This window comes from Prionailurus bengalensis, chromosome B4 (genome assembly GCF_016509475.1).
Source record: "Prionailurus bengalensis isolate Pbe53 chromosome B4, Fcat_Pben_1.1_paternal_pri, whole genome shotgun sequence".
In the NCBI taxonomy this organism is placed as follows: Eukaryota; Metazoa; Chordata; class Mammalia; order Carnivora; family Felidae; genus Prionailurus; species Prionailurus bengalensis.
In genome coordinates, this window is record NC_057358.1 from 74,958,904 (window position 1) to 74,973,230 (window position 14,327).

Below are 14,327 nucleotides of genomic sequence, written 5' to 3' on the forward strand. Positions count from 1 at the left end.
TATGAAAAAGATACAATTTTACTCATAAGAGAGATGCACATTAAAACAGTAAGATAACATTTTTAATCAATTCAAAGGTTTTGAGAACCTACTCCATTGGTAAGGCTGGGGGGGAACAGGCACTCACAACACTAGTGAGAGTGTAAATGGAGGGAATTTCCCTTTTACAATTACAAATGCAAATATCCTTTGACCCAGCAGAACCACTTTATCTTTTAGATGTAAATGCATTTGTGAAAAGACTTATGTCCAACGTATTCAGTACAGCACTGCAGTAACAGAAAAGGAAATAATCTAAATTTTACCAGGGGCCTGGTTAAACTGAAGCTTCCATAAAGTGAAATCGCATGCAGCTGTAAAAAGGGGGGATTCTCTATGTATTATGACAAGCTCCCAAAGATATGTTAAGTGAAAAAACAATTTGGGACATTGAGTATACCGTACTACCTTTTGTGTAAAATGGAGGAAAATATACCTCTTTGTAATTGTATAAAATTCTGGCAAGATACACACAAAAAAACTGCTTCTCTACTGTGAGGGGAACATGATGGGAATGGTAGAGGATACGTAGAAGTGAGACTCTTTACTATATCTTTTTTTTTTTTTTTGTATTTGTTTTCAGAATCAAGTGAATTGTAACTTGTTCAAAAATAAAGTAGAAAATTCCATGTAGTTGTTACAGCTTTTTCATTTATAAGATGGTTTGTACTTTTGCATGCATTATTTCATTTCATTTTCACCTCAGTCTCTTAGATCTTAAGTGAAAAAGCTAATGTTTAGAAAATGTGCACTTTAGAAATTGACTTTTAACTGTGAATCCAGTGCTCTCTTGTCTACGATTATTGATGTCAGATGGGGCCTCATCATCTACTCAGTAACTCTCCAAGATATCTTTTCAATGTAGGTAAAGATCAGAAGTTAGGATTCACTTCTACATTGAGTGTTTTGGTAACTTAGAGGCTTTTTGTGGGGGAGGGTGTTCTTAAACACATTGTGGGGTTTTCAGAACATGCAAGCATCTCCATTTGTCAGTGGTCTCAAAGCAGTAGCTCTCTCCTGTCCCTGCTCCTCTGGGGAGCTCTGAAATGGCAAGGCAGTGTGGTTGAGCTAGAAATGCCTAGCAAGGACAAGAAGACATTCTGGGAAATTAATGTAGGGGCACCATGTCAGAAAGGGAGTTTGAAAAAGAGAAAAGCCAAAGGATTTGGAAGAGAGGAACTGAAGACTGGGGTGGGGGGTTCAGCATGAGGCCCGTGGATGGGGCTGGGAAAGGCACTGATAGAGGGGAGTAAGGAGAGGAAGTCAGGATTCCAATAGACCACTGGAGCCGGCAGAAAGAACAGGGCCCTCAGTGAACAATCATGGCTGGGTTTCTCCTCCCCCTGTTGTCAATTCCTTCCTTCCTCCTTTTCTGGTTAGGAGAAAGACCAGACTTGTCAAGAGTATTACTCCAAGTGACAGTGGGAAGTTAAGAGTGAACATAAGAAAATAGGGAAACCTGAAGCACTGAGGTAGGTGCCAAAACAGTCTGGCTGGTGTTCAGAAAGCTGCAGAGGCAGATTGTCCCCTAAACAGTAGGCTTGAAGCTCCATTAAGGCAACTCCCACGGAGGAAGAGCAAAGCCTTTGGGATGCACTCAAGGCCTGGGGAATGGCTCCTTCCCCTCTTCCCCATGTCCCATGAAGCTCCATAGGTGGGAGGTTGTGTCAGTGGATCAGAGGCTAGTGGTGTCCATGCCAGCTTCCCATGTTTACTCCCACACGAATTTTATTATTTTACCTTATTCTCTTGATCTCCTTTGCCATATGCTCATCCTCTTTATCCACAAGGGTGAGTATGTCTGGTGGACCCAGTTCCTGCCTAACCCCATCTGTGCATGCCTCCTCTGGCTCCCCCCACCAAATCTCCAATTACTGTAAATTTGCCTAGGGGGTCAATTCATAGTCACCATCATCACCTCAGTTTCCAGACTTGGGTTCAGCACTTTAAGGGTCTCCCAAGAGCAGGGTCAGCACTTGAATGACCCCGAGATGGAGGACCTTCTTATATTTGCTCCCTAGACCCTTACCTGCCTTACCCTAGGCCCAGTCCTGCTCAGCAATCTCCTTTTCCCAGCTCCAGGTTGGGTGAAGACCAGGGGAGGGACATCTGGAAGCCAGGACACCAAGAGAGATGGGGAGGCCTAATTTGTGGCATCTCAAGGTTTATGTTTTTGGGAGAAGCAGTGAAGGGGCTCACGTATGACTGTGTGACTCCTCCCAGAGCTGTCTGGTATCTCCCACTCTGTTGCAGTCTTTTGATCATGAGAGAAGAGCTGAGAATGGAGGGAAGAGGAGAGGAGAGGACTGAGAGAGGAAATCAGTGACACAGCCAATAAGACCTTTATTCAACTGACAGGGACCATGGCGAGCATATTAGAGACCCCTAAGGATACAAAGGTCCCCAGTGGGTAACCCATGGGAAATTCACAGTCCATCAGAGGGAATCAAGTTAGACAAGAGCTAGAAATCCAGCAGGCACTGAGCAGTTGGGTTGGATGGCAAGTGGGCATACACTCCCAAAAGTTCCTGGAAGAGTGTGCCTTGGTGTGCAGTATCATGAGACATGGCAGGAAAGTGGTGCCAGGGGAGGGCTCAGTTGAGGAACATGCTGAGTACAGGGACCATGGTCACACTTTATTTCCCAGGCCTGGAAGAGCCAGTGCCTGGCACATAGTGAGATTGCCAAAAATGGCTTATAAAATTGAGAGGGATTCTCAGGAGCCACAAAAGACAGGAAGAGATTGAGTAAATTAAAGTAGCAAAAAGTAGAAACCCACTTTGGAAGCTAAATCTAGGGAAGAAGAGCCTGTAGGGAATGGTGTAGGGCCTGGACTTGGCAGTATGGACAACCTCTTAGCCAGGCTAGGATGTGGGGAAGGGTGAGAGAGAGAAAGAGATGCAGGGTGGTAAGATGGCAGCTGAGCTGCTAGAGCCAAGCCAAGGACTGGAGGGAAGAAAGTGGGAAGTATGAGTACTTGACCCTGCTTTGTAGGCTTACAGCTGACAAACTGGACAGCAGGCAGAGGGATGGAGGGGCTCATGGTGGAACGGAACTAGCTAGAAGCCTAAAGACAATAACTATGATGGAAAGAGAAGGATAGGGATTAGGAAGAACATATATCCTTAGGAAGGTGAAGCATTCCCCAGGCAAAACAAAACGAAAAGCTACTAAACCAAACCAACTGAAAAAGAGAAATGGGAGTGAAGAATGGAGGAGGAGCTCCATTTATTGGGAAAATGAAGGCAGTAACTGGAAAAGCAAGAGAGAGAGACCCTGAAGACTGGAGTTGAAAAAAACTGTAGCTAAGCTTCTCCACCTTGGAGAGAGGAGCTTATCACCTCCAAAGAGACTTAGGTTCACTCCAACCTTTTGACCTTGGAGAGCCCCACAGGAGTGGTCATTTTAGTTCAGTCTGTCCTCGTGAGTTTGGTTAGGAGAGGAGCTAGAGGTAACAGGACCAGGGCCTGCAAGACAGGCCCCTTCTTGCAGCCTGAATTGGACAGAATCTTCAAGCAGGAAATGCATTTTTGACACAGGTGCCATGGCTTAATTGATTACAACTCTACCTGGTAAACGGAGTCTGGATTCAAATCTCACTTCTGTCACATATTACTAAATGAGCCTGGTTCTTTCTTGTGTCCTGGGGACTCTCCAGTACTTCTGTTGCCCTTGTCCATAGGGTATGCCAATTCATGGTTAGAAATCCCTTGCATGGTACCTCATTGGTCTCCAATGCAATTGTGAGGTTGGAAAACTTGGTTCCTTAAGGGCTTGGGAGAGCTGGCCTTACCCTCTATCCTGTGCTAAATATCCACCTTGCAAGCCTCCAGGGCAACTTATTAGGCCTGGAGAAGGACCACTAACTAGCAAAGGAGGACCATTTCCTTGGAGGTTGGTTTTTCAGTTTTACATTGGATTTCCTTTCTTTGAGGTATCTTCTCCTTTTTATCCTTTCAGATTTCTGGACCCGTGAATCCTCAGGGCCCATTTTAGAAGCTCTAGCCCCAGTAAGTCACGGCACATTGGTAGTTGCCCCCCCGCCCCCAAACACACAATTTCTAAAATTGTTGCCTAACCCAGTCCTTTCACCGATTTAAGGGTGCAGGAAGACCTTGGGACTCAAGGGAACCAGAAATGAAGAGAAACTAGCCTGGAGAGGTTGCAGAAAATAAATCTGGCAGCAGGGGTTTAAAGATTTCCCTCCCTCTCTCCCCATTTGAAGAGGGTGAGGTACCACTGATTGAAGTGGAACTTGAATCTCCTAGCCAGTGACTCTCAAACTTTAGTATACATCAGATATTCTCGAAGGCAAGTGAAGACTGACTGCTGGGCTCCACTCCCAGAGTGTCTGATTCAGTTTGTTTGGGATGGAGCCTGAGAATTTGCATTTCTAAAACAAGTTCCCAGGTGATGTCCATGTTGCTGGTTCAGAGACCACCTTTTGAGACCCAAGGCCTAATATAGCATTCCAGGAATAGAAGGAAATTTTGCCAGCTCAGGATCTCTAAGGGGTATATGGGAATAGATTTCACTTTTCGGTTACTGCCCAGCCTCACTCACCCCCATCCAGTGCATTCATCTGAATAGGAATGGAAAGAACATATCTTCTGGCATCTCTGGTTCTGAGTCAGGGCTCACCTTGCCCTTGATGGAAATAAGGAAACAGTGGTTTGAGTGCAGAAGTGCTGGAAAGAAAAGGACTTTGTCACAAATTATCACCCCTTTAGCTCCCGGAAGGAGCTAAACAAGGGAAAACTTTTTCTTTCTACCTCTACTCTCAGAGCTAAGGCTTAAAATGTAAATGACTCTGGGAAAAGCTAATACTTTGAGTTATCTCCTCCAGTGTAAGGGATTCTTTGAAGACATACTTTGATGGAATAGAAAGGGGAGGACACTTGGGCCCTGAACAGGGTAGAGGCACCACAGAAAGAAAAGGTGACAGGTTTCTGAAGATGGACTTCCCCATTTTACATTTGCCCAGAGAGAACACAGAGACAGTTTTTTTTTATTTAAAGGGGATGGGTGGACACGTGGCAAAGCAAGTTGGGAGAAAGATGGGAGTTTGAGACTGATTCCCTATGGGACAAATCATTCAAATCTATTCACCCATCTGATGGCTGTTGCTTATTTTATTTTTCATCCAAGGAAAGTGGTGTTGGACCGAGGTAGAGAAGACAGTGGTATACCAGAAATGCCCTAAGATGTCCTTTCTGCAGAAGGCCCTTAGACTCCATGATGCCTTTCATTTGGGTATTACGACTGCCCCCACACTTTGGGGGCTTCGCTTACTCTCCTTACATTTACTAAAACAGATCAAAGGCTGGAGGTTAACATTTGGTTATTAAGAGGTGTAATCTGATAGCACAGGGAGTCACCTCCCACAGGTCTTTAAAACAAAGTTTGTGAGGAGCTGGATTTGTTAGCATGTCATCGTTTTAAAAAATATAAGTAGAATGTAAGCAATACTCTTGTAGTCATTAAAGACTAGACTCTGTCTTTATCCCCTATTGCCTCTGATATCTTAGTCCTTAAAATACTTAGCGATCCTTGCCCTGTAATTCTTGACACAAATATATAACGACCATACTGGGTCAGGGTAACTCCCTATGATCCCAGATTAGTGATTCCATGGATAGGCTCTGAACCTGCTAAATGTATATATAAAGCAGAGTGAATTGCTAAAGTCTGTTATTCTCAAAAAGTGAGTTTCTGGTTTTTACCAGATTCTCAAAAGGGTCTATGATCTAAAACAGGTTCTGAACCATTGCTTACATAGAGCTGATCTGCATTAATGAATGAGGTGTAGTGGGAGGGTAAAAGAAATGGTATAGCCCAGTTTTACCACTGGAATCCAATACTCTCCTAGTCCCTGGGGTATCTCCTAATACTACTCCTAAAATGTTCCTTTCTCTGAGGACCTTATAAAGGGCTGGCCATTTTGCTCTAATACTAGGAACGTAAGCAAGAACAGTACATTCCAAGCAAAGAAGGAAGGCTGCTCTGAGCAGCAGAAGGGAGGCAGGGGCTCGGCTGCTCAACTCATATACACTCTAAGAAGCCAAGTCAACAAAATGGCCCTATTTTCAGCTCCATTTGGGTCCAGAACTCTGAAGAGCTGTGATTCACCCAGTTTTTCCTAAGCAAATGGGACAGTCATTAAACTAGATCGTTGCAGCTTACTTCCTCTTGCCTCTCTAGTTAATTCCACCAATTGTGGTTGAGAAATAAGTTAAGGACAAACCAGAGTCTAAGCATTAAAGAGAAACTACCCCACTTTCATCCACTTTGCTCCTTTCTCTCCCTAACCCCAAACTGCTCTTACATACAAGATCATTTTTAAATTATAAGCTTGGTATTAACACATTATCAATAAAGCAAAACAATGACCAACTTATCAACCAACAGATGCTAGAATACTTATGTAAGTCCTGGAGTTAAGAGTCTTAGTGTGGATACCTGTCCAGAATTGGGAAGAGAACCCAATGCATTACCCTGCATCAGCTGAAAAGCTAAACCATAGCCATTTCCCTCAAGTTCTGTTTCTGGGAGAATGAGATCCCCAAGAAAAACTGTCTCCTTGATGAGGCAATCAAGGTCAAATAAGAATGATGACAACAACCTGCAAGCACTGTGATTCCTGCCCTAATTTCCCAGCACTAAAACAAGACAAAGAAACCCACTAAGCAGGAAGCTTCTATATGCAACTTACTTGAAATCAACAAGAAACAGCTCACCTCACTGAGGATGGGTCTTTCTCCTCCCAGGCCAAAAGAATCTGTGGCCGGGAGAGTCAGACCTAGACATATATATCCACGTTTGTCTTGATCTCACTAATACTGGGGAAGACATTATATCTCAACTCCCACAACTTAACCCATCACTTAACCCCTTCCATGAGGGCTCTCTTAATTGCTCAGCTTACTTCCTATCTTGAAACAAAACAAAAACTCCCATACAATCCCTACTACCCTCATCCCCAGAAAACAGCCCCTAGAAAATCTAGCTTGTACAGTTTGCACTTTGCATGCTCTCTGAATTCAAAGACCCTGCACACAGATACACATAGACACATAAAGACACAGATAAGAGAAGAGGGGTCTGTTCAAGGGGATAAAGTTTTTTCTTCCGTGTGGGCCTGGGTTACTTGTGGGTATAAGTCCATCTCTTAGCATTGTATGTAGGGTGATCTCTCAGCTGGATATATGTATGAAGAGGATGAAGAGAGTAGGAATAGGGGGTGAAAAGGTTCTTGTTTCTATTTTTCAGGAGGTAGGGGTAAGAGGTGTGGATGTATATTTCGATGATCTGGTTAAGGGTGATGGACCCACACAGGAATGAGGTCTGCCCCTCAGCTTTCATTTGGATAAAAAAAAGGGGGGACTCTGGGTACCTGATCACTATTTCTTTCCTGTTTCCTCATTACTCTCTAACCCAGTGTTCACCAGTGTGTTTCATGGAGTCACCAGTTCTGTGGGATGTAAGATAGAAAGGATACTGAGGTCAAATAAATTTAGGAAACACTGCATTAAAAGAGGCTTAACAATTCCCTGTACCCAGAAAGTTCTCAGAGCCTTTAATATGCTAATATGGTCTTTCTCTCTCTATATAGAGAGGATATAATAGTTACAGTATACAAAGGTGGTACTCAAATATTTAACTGGGATAGCATAGGCTCCAACCACTCGGCTTGGACCTCAGTAATAAACTCCCTTGAGAATGGGCTCAGGCTGAATATCAGCCCATGTAGTAAGCACTGTTTCCTAAAGTTTTGCCCAAAGAACTCATCTTGTGTGGTATCTCACAGAACTGGTGAGAAATGTCTGGCCAATGTTGGAACCTCATCTTTCCAGGCATGGAGCCAGGGCTCATGATTCTGGCCATTGGGGTGCAGGAGAGGGGCAGCTCTGGGAGAGACTCCTGGTAGCACCAGCTGCTGATAGATGTGACCACAGCTGCAGCAGAAACAGATCTCAAAAGACAGATGTCCCTCTGTCCCAGCTGCTCCGGGGACTTTGTCCCTGGTGGGTCAGCAGGTGCCTGTCCAGGTGATGTTTACGGCCAAAGCTCTTTTCACAGCGAGGGCACTGGAAGGGCTTCTCCCCAGTATGGGTCAGCCAGTGTCTCACCAGGTGGTGCCGTCGGCCAAAGCTCTTCCCACACTCAGTGCACACATGGCACTTTGGCACTGGTGGGGCCCGCTGCCGTTTCCTAGCCCCAGGGCTCTCTCCAACCTCTTGGCCCTTGCAGGATTTGCCTTCCGCATGCACTCTCTGGTGGCTGGCTAGATGGGAGTTGCATCGGAAATTCTTGCCACACTCAGAGCACCTGCTGGGCTTGTCATGTAGGTGGGTTTTCTGGTGCCGGATCAGGTGATGTCTTCGCCCGAAGCTCTTTTCACACTTGAGGCAGCTGTAGGGCCGCTCCCCAGTGTGTGTTTGCTGGTGCCTGGCAAGGTGGGAGCCCCACACAAACTGTTTCCCACATTGGGGGCATGTGTGCGGTCTTAACAGGGAATCCATCTCTGTGCTACATAGAAGGTTTGAGAAGCTATCTTCCTGAAGAAAAGGTGGACCCAGGAGCATTCCTCTGGAGCTCCTGGGCATGGAATCCCAGCTCTCATCCTGCTCTGGGTTCCAGAGAACAGTATCTTCAGACACACTAGATAACATTCTGGGAGGTTCTGCTTCTAGTTCAGGGGTATCACCCTCGTGCTCACTGCCATCTCCTGTGGAGAAGGGAAAATACCAACCCCAAGAGGGGAGTCACAAGAGAGTACCCCAGGACCCAAGTCATAGGTGAGGTAGTATGATTCCTGTTGGGGCCTAAACCTTACCCCACAAGGGCTGAGAGAACAGGCTCTAATGTTGTATAAGACAGTGCAAGAGGTGCAGAGGTTAAAAGCCTAGACTTAGGAAGCAGATTACCCAATTTTGAATCTCAGCTTTCCCACTTAACTTCTGTAAGCCTTCATTTTCTCTTCTGTAAAATGGGAATAATTATGAGATAAATGTTATAAGATAGATAGTAGAGTACCTGCACATAGTGAGCACTTAGTAAATGGTCTATGCTATTGTTGCTATTTATTTATTATTATGAGCATAGGTGGAGAGAGTTAAGAAATGTGCTGCAATCCTCACTGGCTGAGTGACCACCTGTCAGCAATACAAGAGACATTTTGGAAAGCATTTACAATAACATCAACAATAACAACAACAACAACTAACATTTATTGAGTGCTTATTATGTGCCTGGTACTGTTCTACTATGTTAATATATTTAAATCTCATTTAAATATATGGATGAGGAACCCAAAGAGGGGTGAATTTCTTTTCCAAGGTCCCCCAGGTGTGGTCCTAGATTACAATCCACAAAGTTTGGCTCTAGAGCCTGCCTTCTAAACCTTTCTGCTACACTGTCTTGCCGTTGAAGAAAAATATCTCTGTACTTTTTGACTCCGTAACTTGCTGAGCAGAGGAGGGATTAGACGGACATGTAATGATGACACTCCAAGAGGGGTGAAGGAAGTGGCTGCAAGTCTATTGTAGGTGCTTACCTGTATATGTGACCCTCAGGATGTCCCTCTCCTCTAAGTCTTGGGGGTCAGGGACCCATTGTTCTTCCCCTCCTTCTAGTTGAGAAAGCATGTCCAGTTTGGGAATTGGAAATCCTGCCCATGGGAAAGGAAAACAGAGATGTCAATGAGTTCAACTGTAATTATCTATTTCTGACAAAAGCTATTTCCTAGATTACTCCTTGGAGCTGAAGATAAAAGAAGGCCAGATATAGGCCTCTCTACCCAAGCCCCCATGTGATTTCTCTTAAGTCCCTCTTCTTTCTTTTAGAAAATCACATTCTCTTCCCTGGTGTGTCTGTTCTCTTCTACTCAAATTCCACTCGAATTTCAAATACTAGCCCAACTGTGTTTAACTTCACTTAATTAGCCCTACTAGAGCTGTCCTACCCCCAGACTCCCATCTTACCCTAGATGGCCGCTGAGTTTCCAAGGACTCAGTTCTATCACTTAAATGTCCTCTCTGCTTTCTAAGAATCTCCCAGTTCCCAACCAAGGTGAGCCTAAAGTTCTCTTCTCCACAATTCAGCATTATTTTGCTGTTGTTTTTAAAAAATGACACCTCGGGGTGCCTGGGTGGCTTGGTCGGTTAAGCGTCCGACTTTGGCTCAGGTCATGATCTCACGGTCCGTGAGTTCGAGCCCGCATCGGGCTCTGTGCTGACAGTTCAGAGCCTGGAGCCTGTTTCGGATTCTGTGTCTCCCTCTCTCTCTGCCCCTCCCCTGTTCATGCTCTGTCTCTCTCTGTCTCAAAAATAAATAAACGTTAAAAAAATTAAAAAATAAAAATAAAAAATGACACCTCACTTCCATTTTCCTTGAATTAGGCTTAATGCTCTTTCTCTGGTGAAAGCTTACATATATTGCCAGCCAGGGAAAGTACCCTAGACAGACACTCTAGAGCATCAGCTCTAGAGCAGATGGCTCCATCCTCCCAGAGTATAATCTTATAAAAGTGGCTAGGGAAGATTATGCTTACTTAGAGAGACCACTATCCCACAGTTTTCCTGCATGACATATTCTCCATAAAAGTCTGTCTGAGAAGGATCCAGGCTCCGCCACTCCTCCTGAGAGAAGCACAGTGATACATCCTTGATGGTTACCAGGCCCTGAAACAAAATGTAGCATCATCTGTTAGTAATTGTTCGTTAAGGAAAATGTGATCTCAGTATAAAATGCTGAGATAGTAGAGGAGAGAGGCACAGGAGCATCTAGAAAGAGAATTTCCCAGAGATAGGGCATACAGTTTTGGTGAAGGGTAAATGAACAGAGGTGTAAAAGTAATGGTCAGTGAGTGAGTAAGGATAATGTCTCTTGAGGAGTTTCCCACTGGGACCATGGCAAGTTGGAGGCACGCTCCCTCATTGCTCATTGCTCCCTCTGTTTAATTACAGTGTCTGGCCAGTGCTTCCCACTTGCCTTATTTTTTTCATTGCAGAAATTGGGTACTAACATCTCCTTCCTTCACTTGACCATTCCTTTTCTATCAGCACAAAATCATATAGATAAAACATTCTTTCTCGCCTTCCACCGATCATGCCATATCCCTATCTTTTGAGGTAGCATAGTATGGTGGCTAGAAGCCCAGATTCTTGAGCCAAATGACTCCTGGCTCTGCCACTTATTAGCAGTTTGGCCATACACAAGTGCTTCAATCTTATCCTACCCTATTTTCTCATCTGTATAATGGGCATAATTGAGTTTCTCTCAGGGTTAAATGGGTTAATATACGTAAAGCATTTAGAGAACCACAGTATGGTAAGCATTCTGGGAGTGTAGTCCTTCTGTGGTTCTTCCATTGCCTTCTGAATCTAAATCTCTCTGGCTCTGCCCCTCTTTACACCTTTCTGTTTTCTCTTTTTTTTCCATAAATGCTCCACTGTCCACCCAGTCCTGCCTATTTTATGTTCTTCCAAACTTCCTTCAGGTCATCTTTTCCTAATCTTTCCAGATTTTTTTTTCTTAAAAGACATTAATAAATTGTTCTTAAAATCCCTCTAGGGATAGCACAACCATCCATTAAAAACAAATTAACCTCTAGGAATTCACCCTCTTCTTGTCAAGCCTCCACTCATTTTTTTTCAAGGGTATGATGAGCCCCTTGGAAAGGAAAGAATCTGCTCAGTTATAAGATGGGGATACTATTAGTGATCATGTGAAATAACAAATCAATAGGGTGATGCTGAGGCTACAGAAAGGCAGTCGTGATGAGACCCTGGGAGAGGCTAAGGGAAGCACACGGCCCACCTGTGATCCTGCCGCAAGAAGTGCAGCTGCCATCTCCCAATCTCCGGTGCTCCCCTCCTGGGGAATGGCAGGAACCCAGGGGGCCGACTGAGCTGAAGAGAGGAAAGAGGAACCACTAGAGATGGACCATCCACCCTTTCCCAATAAGAGACTGGGCCCCATGTTAAAGGAGCTTAAGGGTCACATTGTCCTGTATTTTTGCCCACTGATAAAATTCAAATGCATACACCTAGTGGAAGAGACCTTTACTCAAAATATTCTGCAAGGGTATTGAGTGGTTTTTAGTAGAACTTATATGTCAGCCATCTCTACTGGACTAGCTGTGGTTTGAATTTATATTATTTGAATGTAATTTTCACCTAGTAAAGTGCATCTCACTGGGTATGTTCTCAACAGTAATCAGAGCTGTTGTCACTTCCTTTGTCTCCCACATACAATACCACTAACCATGCACTTGCAGCATGTGGAGGGAATGATTATGCAAGAAACGGGAGAAACCCAGTTTCATGGTTTACAGAACCCAGGAGCTCCTTATACTCTGTGACCAGGACGCAGGAAGAATGGACTAGTCCTGGTACTGGTTATGGTGTTCAGTCCATGGCAATTTGGGGATTTTAACTCTGCTTTCAACATAGATTAAGAGACTACTCTTTGTACTGTGCTCTCCCCTCCCCGCTACCCAAACCCACACACACACACACCCTCCAGGCTCTTACCCTTCTCCTGAAGGGACTGTGGCTCCTCTTCAAGGTCACAGCAAAGGTGCTCCAGTGGCCCTGGTGCTGTTCTCCATGGCCCCTCTTCTTGACTTCCCCTTTCCACCTGAGGCTCTGTTCCATCCAGCTGGACATTCATTGACTCCCATCCTGTCCCCAGGACTGTTGTTTGTTCTGAAAGCATCTTTGCTGCAAACCCAAATTGTGACCTGAAACACAATTCATTATCAGCTGTGCCCATTAAAAATGTAAAGGGGTAATACTCCTAAGGGAGTTATGGAAAACAGCCCTAGGGATAAAAGATGAAACTGGGTACGAGAAGCTTGATGGAAGGTGAATTTTAAAAGCTTGGTGTGTTCCAATCAACTAAGCCTGGGCCAGGCTTCTTGGAGAAATTAAGAAATGAGCAGGTGCTAAATAGCAAAGTCACTAACAGTTATTTTGGGGACCTCATGGTAGATACAGAATATCCCTGATGGCTGTAAGAACTTCATTTGAAAAAAAAAAAAAAAAAGAACAATCCTGGAAATTCAAAAGCTATTCATTTAATTTCAACCACTGAAAATACAATAAAGTAAGCAATCTGGACACATGCAGGAAAGAATATGCACTAACTTCCACTCAACAAAAATGGATATAATCACATGTAAGATTTTCTGCCACAAATCCATTCTCATCAATTTGTTCAGAATGAAATGACTACTATAGGTTGCAGTCCCAGCCAAAGGTATGTGTGTGTCAGGAGCACACACCTCCCTTATGAGACTAAACCAAATGACACCTCACTTAAGCCTCAACAAAGGGACACAACCTCTCACTCTGATGCAGAAAATGAGAACTGGTAATAAATGTGGTTCAAAGACCAATAACTCAGAAAGCAGGGGTAAAACTCCCAAGCAACCCTGACAGATAGGAGAGATTGTTAGTCAACGAGGAGTCGATGTCTGATGGAGAAAAGTAAAAGAGAAAGTGTTTGAACCAAAAGTGGATAAAGGGGAAATAGTTGCTGCTAATATGACCTCATGGTGAATTCAAAGTCCTATGAGTTGAAACATAAGAAAGAACCTGAGACAGGAAAGATCCAGTCAGATCTCATTAGCAAAATATATTCAATTTTAAAGAAGGGTGTGAAGAAGCCAGAGTATGTTCCATCAGAAGAAACAAAAGTGGAGAAAGAGATGGGAAATATGGCCATTGGGAAAAAGTTTAAAAGCAACAGATATAGTTTTCTCCAGTCTAGGAGAAAACAGAAGTGGTTTCTATCTCTGTGTACAGGTGTATTCTCTTGACTGCCAAGAGAAGAGATTTGGGTTAGATAACAAAAATTCTTAATAATAATCCTGTGGTGCATAGGACCAGGCTGTGGGCTTTTCTCCTCTCTGGACATCTTAGGGGTCAGGGCAGGTCTCATGTGTTGTTGACAAGGGATTCCCTGCCTCCTCGCAGATAAACAGTCTATGAGATGGCACAGAGAGCCCTTCTACTTGGCAACATCAGTGTGTGTGTGTGTGTGTGTGTGTGTGTGTGTGTGTGTGGGTGTGTGTGTGGGTGTGTGTGGTGTGATTTTTATTCAGTACCGAAGCCTCAGAGCCAATGAAAGGCTTCCAAAAACAGGTCAGAACCTTGGTGAACTATCCTGGCTCACTCATACCCATTCAATGACATTTGCAAGAACCCAGAAGCCCAGGATAGGTAATGACAGATGTCAAGTCATTTATTTTCTTGCCTATTTGTCTTTGACGGAAGAGGTAG

The 14,327-nt window shown here is 44.2% G+C and overlaps 1 protein-coding gene across 1 annotated transcript in view; it reads right to left on the reverse strand.

Moving 5' to 3' along the window:
* The window catches only part of ZNF641 (zinc finger protein 641), a 15,733-nt gene continuing 1,406 nt past the window's right edge, over positions 1–14,327 (reverse strand). Inside the window, exons 2-6 of the mRNA XM_043561729.1 lie at positions 12,576–12,784; positions 11,860–11,951; positions 10,592–10,721; positions 9,596–9,709; positions 1–8,767 (exon numbers count right to left, since the gene is read on the reverse strand). Of these exons, the coding sequence (XP_043417664.1) occupies positions 8,013–8,767; positions 9,596–9,709; positions 10,592–10,721; positions 11,860–11,951; positions 12,576–12,759 (1,275 nt within the window). The 5' untranslated portion in view covers positions 12,760–12,784 and the 3' untranslated portion in view covers positions 1–8,012. The remainder of the gene's footprint in view (positions 8,768–9,595; positions 9,710–10,591; positions 10,722–11,859; positions 11,952–12,575; positions 12,785–14,327) is intronic.